We start from the raw sequence: 7,998 nt of genomic DNA on the forward strand, positions 1-7,998 counted from the left end.
AGGACAAATGGTATTTACACACTTTTTTTTGAAAATGTTTTACAATGGGCCTATCAGTGTCCAGTATTTTGCTCAATATGGGCGGTTGTGTATGTTTATGCTGTGTGAGCTCAGTGGGATATAGGTGTTACACTAGAGTCCATCTGGTGTTGGAGCTCTGAGGCGTCGCTTTGGCCTGACGAAGCACTTTCCCACACACATGCAAACTGAAAGAGAGAGAGTGAGAGTCTGGCTCTCTGGCTCTTCTCTTCTGAAGAGGAGAATCCACTGAGATTGCAATTTTTTTAATTTTTTAAATTTTTTTTTTACTTTTACAGCCCTGCAATGAGTGCGATCAAAAAAATGTGGTTTCAATGGAAGTCTATGGCCTCTAGGGGGTGCAATTTTGGAAAAAGTGAACCTACAAAAAAACTAATAATGCATCAGAATCAGTTTTGTTATTAATCTTTGACACATCCTAGGGTCTGATTGATACCACGTCAAAAATCTTTCGCCTTCGATCATTTTTTATATTGAAAATCAGCAATTTTCTGTCTTTTTTTTTTTCAAAAATCCAGTGCACGATAATTAAATTGCTAATAAAAATATTAACCCCCCCATACAATATTTATTATTTTTGGAAAGAACAGAAGTTGACTGAAAGATCTGTCCAAAAAAATCTGAAAATATATATATACTGTATATATATATATCTGATACATTTTTAGAGCAGATGGTTAATCAATAACTTCCTCCACAGGCTTGATTGAAACTATTGTTGGGAACAAAACACATTTCTACTTCTTCTTAAGTAACATGCTATAAGGCCAAACTATAGAAAGCTACACAAAGGCCATGTTGTCGATCTATTGAGAAACTGAATTTTTATTTAAACTATCCAACATATTTACACGTCTCTTTTTATTTTCCTCATCTTATTGGCTCGATGTACACAACCGGTCGATATGATACAACACGGCTCTTTAGTGTTGATATGTAACATGGAGAAGGAACCCGCAGGGCCACTGTAAAACCAATCAATGCTTGGCACCACAAACCTCTCATTGATGATATTTTATATAGCAGAGGGGCGCAGACTTGCAGGCAAACTGTAAAACTGATCAATAGCTCAGGCCACAGCCTCTTAGTAATGCTATATTTGGAGAAGGATGGAAACGGTGATGCCGTCTGTTCAGCTGAACAATGCATGGGTCTCTCATTCATGTTTTGTTTGGGAAATAATAATAATGATAAGGTGGCACGATGTTAAAGACTAAAACTGACAAAACATTTCAGTACGCATACAAAAAAGAGCAGAAACTGATGAACATGTGAACTTGAGACACTTGTGGTTTTTATGTAAAATGCCTCAACCGCTGTTGGGGATGTATTTGTTACAACTTCACTAAACCTTTCATTGTCAGGTTAAATTTCATCCAGCTTTCGCTCTTAACTGAACATATGCAAACTAATGACGTACTATGAGTAACTATCTGATACTGATACACTTTCATTCAGAAAACATGGACATCCTGACATTTAGCTCAGACCATCAGAGCTGCAGGATGACTTTTACAATCCAAGCCACCTGTATGTTTTATTGACAGTGACAAAGGTCATTAAACATCACTTAAAATTGATTGTTTCATTTAACCGCCCCTTTTTTATTGTTATTTAATTTAATCTTAATCCCATTCATACATTTTGAATGTGTAGAGAGAAAGATGTAACACTGCATCTCGTTGTGCAGGTCATTTCTGTGTGATGTGGTTTGAAGGTTACATAACGAGGTCACATTATTTGAGCTGAGAAGGGAAGAAAGTTGCTCATCCAGACTGTCGGCTCAACATCACTGCTTGCAAAATAAAATGAAAGTCTGACAACAAAGTATGAAAAGTTTTGGAGGCAAAACTGTTCAGATTTGGTGAAGGTTGGTTTATGATCTTTTGAATGTTTTTTTTTTTTTAATTATTATTCAATGGACTCATGATGGAAATTCCTCCTCATGCTCAGTGTCTGAAATGACGGTTCAGTAGATCTGACTGTCTCGCATTCTTTACAGTCACTTTTCTATATAACAACTATTTGAAGGACAAATTACACAGCAAACAAACAAAATGTGATATTAGTAAAGACTTAAAGTTGTGCATTCAATTCAAACACACACACTTATTGTGACATTAAAAACTTTGATGTCATTTTAACCCTTTCTTTCTTTAACCTCCCGTCTCTGTGCAGGAGCTGGAGGTTGGTCTCCTCTCAGCTCAGACCGGTATCAGTGGTTGGACGTCGACCTGGGCGAGCGGACCAAGATCACCGCCGTCGCCACCCAGGGCCGCTACGGCAGCTCTGATTGGCTGTCGTCGTACCTGCTGATGTTCAGCGACACGGGACACAACTGGAGACAGTACAGACAGGAGGACAGTTTAGGGGTGAGTGCTGTTAAAACTGAGCTGCGTTAAAAACCAAAGTCAGATGGAAAAAGTGTCTGTTTAACAGCCGTACTTCCGCTGCTTGAGGTCGCCTGCTGTCGTTTCCTTTGGATAAATTATTAGGCTGCATTTTAGAAATACATTTCATTTTATTTCTTTGCACTCTACTCTGTCTGTCTTTCTAAACACAGTCCAGAACTGAGTTTGTTCAAAAACAACTGAAAGTAAGAAAAACAAAACAGAGAGTAATATTCTAATAGCTGCAAAAGGTTCTTATATTCAAGGCGTGGGTAGAAAAAGACAAATCCTTCTGTCTTCTTCAGAAGCATTTGCAAAAAGTGTGTAAGCAATCGGCAAAAACTGTAATTGGGTTAGGGTTAGTGTGCAGTAAGACCTTTTTCAACTAAAAAAAGAGAGTAGTTATGTATTACGTTATGTATTTGTTTTATTAAGCAGGAAATCAGATGCTATTGCAAAGTGTTTACTCAGAGAAGTTTACAGTATCGCATATGCATTTAACAAACATAAATAACTCCATATGAACATATGTAGAGGAAGGAGACTTTTCTCTTGGGAGTATACTGTACGCTCTATTTGAGTTCCACTTATTTACAGTGAACACAGTTCTCATGTTCTCAACTGTCTCTGGAAAGCAGCATGAAGTTAAGTCTGCAAAATACAGGATGTACAAACACCTATACTGTAGAAATACATGTGTTTCTGTCATTATTACAGAGCTATAATACAGACTACTGTCTCTTTATTCACCTTAACACTGACAGGACACTGAAGGTGTAAATTATCTGTAACATCAGGACACATGAAGTCAGAACCTCGTCAGACGACAGTAGAAATGCAGTTATTTGAACTATTAGATAAAAGTGAAACAGTAAAAGGAGAGAAGTGTAAGACCAGGCATCACTCAGGTTCATTACAGTTCATTCTCCTGGACTATTACAGTCATATTTACTACTGATCTGCAGGGATCAGCCCGTCCTGCAGAGATAATCACAGCCATCAGGAGCCTTTGACTCTTCATTAATAATGTATGAACAAATGAAAGAGCTCTGCTGACTCTGTTGGACCTGTTGCCAAAACCTCTTCTGCTGCTGTTGATAGACACAGAGCAGCCGACAGCAGAGGAGGAGGATAATGTCCAGTCTTTAATCACTCTGTCCTTCCTCATGGTTAACTTTAGTCAATATTATATTTGATCTTTCAATATGAAGCAGACAGACAGAGACAATGAAAACAGAACAAAGAGCTCCGGTATTTTCACTGAGAGCATGTTGTCCAACCACAGGTGACATTACAAGATGGTGGGATTGTTGCTTAGCATCAACTAATATATTTATATCCAATTCAATTCATACTTTATTAAAGACACTTCTTAATGAGAGGTCCGTAGCTCCTAAAAAGTTAAAAACAAACAACATACACAACAACAATACATAAAAACAACAACAGTGATGTATAGCAATCACACATACGTATGTCATATTATTATTATTTGGTTTGTCAGTCGTTAAAAGTTGTGATCTTTTGTCACTTTATTGTTGGGTTTCATCACTGACATGAAACCAGGGTTTTGTTTTTTGTTTTTTAGTATTTTTTCTGACTTTTAATGCATTTATTTTAAAGATACATACATCGCTATTGTTATTGTCCAGGCCTTACCACCACCACCTAATTTTAATCCTGGAAAAACCCTGGAAACAACCTTATCCATTCAGCTAACTAACATGAGATGCGGAAAATGAGGAATGTCTTCTTCAAAAGAGGTTTAAAGCAGAAGTAAGCGATATTTGTGTGTTAATATAAGTCTTAAATAGTTATATCTTCCGACAGCAATCACTTACATAGAGTGTTTGGACCGAAACACGGGTCTCTCAGTCCCTCTGCTCTGCTCTGAGCAGAGGAGAAAACTTTTCTCGTATCCTACAAGTTTTATCCAATGAGGAGAGAGAACGGCATGAAGGGCTGTGTGTGCAGCCAAGGGATGCGTATGCCAAAACGACCGGATCGCTTACTTCTGCTTTAATAGAGGTTGCTCGCTGTGCTGTCGGGAGCTCTGCTGTACATGTACCACTGAGGTCCACAGTTCAGTCTGGACACACGAATATTGAAGTAAACAGTGATGAATCCAGTCAGAATATGTTTATAGAGACGTTTCTTACCTGTCCACAATCAAAACATGTAAAAATAAATGAATAAATAAACATGTTATTTTAACCCAGAGTGAGCGTGGACACATCCAGAGTGAGACCTCGTGAGTTCAGAGAGGAGCTTTTTTTTTTGATACGAGGCAATTTCCTGGTGTGAAGAGAAGCCAGTTAATCTCAGCTCTGAGGGTCTTCTCTGTCGGAGCAGAGAGCGGCTTCTCACGGCTTAAAAACATGTTGATGTGACACTTTACATCAACTCTGCACAATCCCACTCACATGTCAAAGTGCTTATGAACTCCTGTGTGTGTGTTAGTCAGCTCAGAGCGAGAGGAGAGGAGAGGAGAGGAGAGGAGAGGAGAGGAGAGGAGAGGAGAGGAGAGGAGAGGAGAGGAGAGCGCTGGTGGATCAACCACAACACACTGGTCCTCTGCTGTCAGCTGACTGTAAACCAGTGAGGGGGAATTAAGATTTTATTTCTTTATTTCTTTCCTCTGTTTCTCTTCTGTTAGGGGATAATGTCACTGTATCACTGCAGCTTCACTCTGAACTCATTCTCTTTCAATGTTTTGTGTAAAGAAATGACTGGACATGAAATGAGTGCAGTGACCAGACCAACCCCTTCCTCTCTCTTCTCTCAGTGTCACTCTAACTTAAAATAACAATCCACCCCCAAAACTCATTATAAAACATAAATGAAATGACTAGAAATAAGACAAAAAAGAAGTAATACAGCTTCCATTGAGTGGAGGACGAGATTAGGGATGTGGTACTTTTCACATTTAAACCGATACGTTACCGATATCCGCGCCCTGGGAACCAGTAGCAACGGTACCTGTTTCTGGTTCTTTTTTCTGTTTATGTGTGGTAATTAAAGTTATTTTGTTTATTAAAAAATAGTCAAAGGATATTTATTGTTACGGTTCAGTGTCAGCTTTATTATGAGGTGTCTTTCCTCACGGCTATAGCAGGATCTCTGTCAGGTTGGGGGGCGGGTGCAAAAGCAGACTCAGGCAGGTAAAGTGAATGAACAAAAAAGGGTTTTATTTACACTTAAAGGGATAGTTCAACATTTTGGCAAATTGGCCCATTGCCACAATCCCTATAGTCATAGCAGTAGGTTTGTTACCTTTAATTGTCGGTGCAAGCTATTTTTAGAACGGCGGAGCAGAGCGGCAAGCTGCTCAGAGCTACGCTACGGAGGCTCATTGGATTTCTTGGTTTCCCTCATCAAACTCATCAAATACACAATCCAACAACTCCACAACGCTCTGGTGGACAAGTTGTGACTTGCACATTCACCACGCTATGAGATAATAACACAATGTTACCAGGCAGAGTTGTTTGAGAGGGAAATGCAGAGACTGCTTGCTGAAAAACTGCCCCCGACGGGAAAGCGCATCAGCAGTTTTGCATGAATTTACCTCGAAAACGTTCAGTTATTACAGAAAAAGCTTCACTGCTGCACAAATATAGAAAGCAATGTCCACACACAGTCATCACAAGTGTCTCTTTTCATCATGCGAGCAGATCCAGCTCAACTCTCTGTCTCTCTCTCATGACTCCAGAGGAATTAATAAGTTAATTATGTGTCTAAGCTTTTATTGAGCAGTGGGAGAGCCGGTTGACCTGCATGTCAGCGTGGAGGGAGGGATGTAATTAGGATAGATGGCCAGATGGGAGAGATGGAGAGAGATGAGAGGAACGATCCATCAGACGTTGGGCCCAGAGTCAGAGAGAGAGGAGAGAGGGAGGTTCATCCTCCAGATCATGTAAACAGTTTATTGCTCATCAGGGGTATTACTGTACGTTATGAAAACAGTGTGGTGCTTTATCGCCACGCTGTGTCAGTCTGATCCAACACTTAATGATAAACTATTATTAGACCTGTTTAAGAAGATAAACATGTGTATTCTTTGTTAACGGTGGGCAAATATAAACATGAATGTTGAACAGGAAATTAAGCATCCGTATCAAAAGATTTTTGAGACACTGGAACGAAAATGAAAGTGAGGAGGAAGTAAGGATTGTACAGAATCCAGGATTCGGTTTCGGATTCAGCCAAATTTTGGGCTTTTTGATGCGGTTCAGTTTCCGTTGAACCTCAGAACATCAAACCGAACCCTTCGCTTGTCCTCTAGCTTGATGCAATGCAACACAATAGAAAACAGGCTGACAGAAATTAGAATTGCTTTTGCGGTAACATAAGCAACACATCTTGTATGAGAAAAAAATACTGAAGTCTGAATCCTGAATGACCTGAAGCTTAAAGGGATAGTTCAACATTTTGGCAAATTGGCCCATTGCCATAATCCCTATAGTCATAGCAGTAGGTTTGTTACCTTTAATTGTCGGTGCAAGCTGTTTTTAGAACGGTGGAGCAGAGCCGTGAGCTGCTCAGAACGTTACCAGACAGAGTTGTTTTAGAGAGAAATTCATGCAAAACCGCTGATGCGCGCTCCCATTGGGGGCAGTTTTTTCAAAAAGCAGTCTCTGTATTTCCCTCTAAAACAACTCTGTCTGGTAACGTTGTGTTATTATCTCATAGCGTGGTGAATGTGCAGCTCACAACTTGTCCACCAGAGCGTTGTGGAGTTGTTGGATTGTGTATTTGATGAGTTTGATGAGGGAAACCAAGAAATCCCATCAGCCTCCATAGCGTAGCTCTGAGCAGCTCACGGCTCTGCTCCGCCGTTCTAAAAACAGCTTGCACCGACAATTAAAGGTAACGATTAATTGGCTAATGGCTAATTTGCCAAAATATTGAAGTAGCCCTTTAAACGTTCTGTGATGTTTTGAGGTTTCTGTTCAAATGCAAAAAAAAAGAAGAAAAAAAAAGAACCCCAAAAATAAGGATTGGGTTCATCCCTAGGAGGAACTAAGTAGTGACCAGTCAGTCAAAGTGTCGTCCTTGTGTGTGTGTTTTCAGTCTTTTCCAGGTAACAGCAATGCAGACAGCGTGGTTCAGTACAAACTGCAGCAGCCGGCGATCGCTCGCTTCCTCCGCCTCCTCCCTCTGGACTGGAACCCCAGCGGGCGGATCGGACTGCGGCTGGAGACGTACGGATGTCCTTATAGTGAGTCATAGTTGTTGATTTTTAATGATTTTATCAATTGAAGGGAAAGTTAGTTCATCTCTGTTTACATTACCACTGCGCTGAGTTTTAATTGGCTCCATCTCCGTCTGTTTACAGCCTGTTCTTGCATCGTTACACCAACATGTCATCTGTCACACCTTTTTCTCAGCGGTTTCATTTTTGTTATTGTGTGTATTTCATATTCTCATACACCAGGAAACACAAAAGGCGTCCTGCCAACTGTCATCATCTTCTCTACGTTTTAATTCCCACCTCCGTAATCAACACTTACAACTAAGTTTCACACCTTTCTTCCCCCCTTAAATCAGAAAACACATTGTTGTGAGT

At 40.0% G+C, this 7,998-nt stretch overlaps 1 protein-coding gene across 1 annotated transcript in view; it reads left to right on the top strand.

The window, feature by feature from the left end:
- The window catches only part of LOC311000277 (contactin-associated protein-like 4), a gene marked incomplete at both ends in the record, with an annotated part of 142,108 nt that overhangs the window by 47,924 nt on the left and 86,186 nt on the right, over positions 1–7,998 (top strand). Inside the window, 2 exons of the mRNA XM_083990946.1 lie at positions 2,218–2,411; positions 7,503–7,650. Coding sequence (XP_083847072.1) covers positions 2,218–2,411; positions 7,503–7,650 — 342 coding nt within the window. The remainder of the gene's footprint in view (positions 1–2,217; positions 2,412–7,502; positions 7,651–7,998) is intronic.

This window comes from Trachurus trachurus (assembly GCF_905171665.1).
Source record: "Trachurus trachurus genome assembly, chromosome: 17".
Classification (NCBI taxonomy): domain Eukaryota; kingdom Metazoa; phylum Chordata; class Actinopteri; order Carangiformes; family Carangidae; genus Trachurus; species Trachurus trachurus.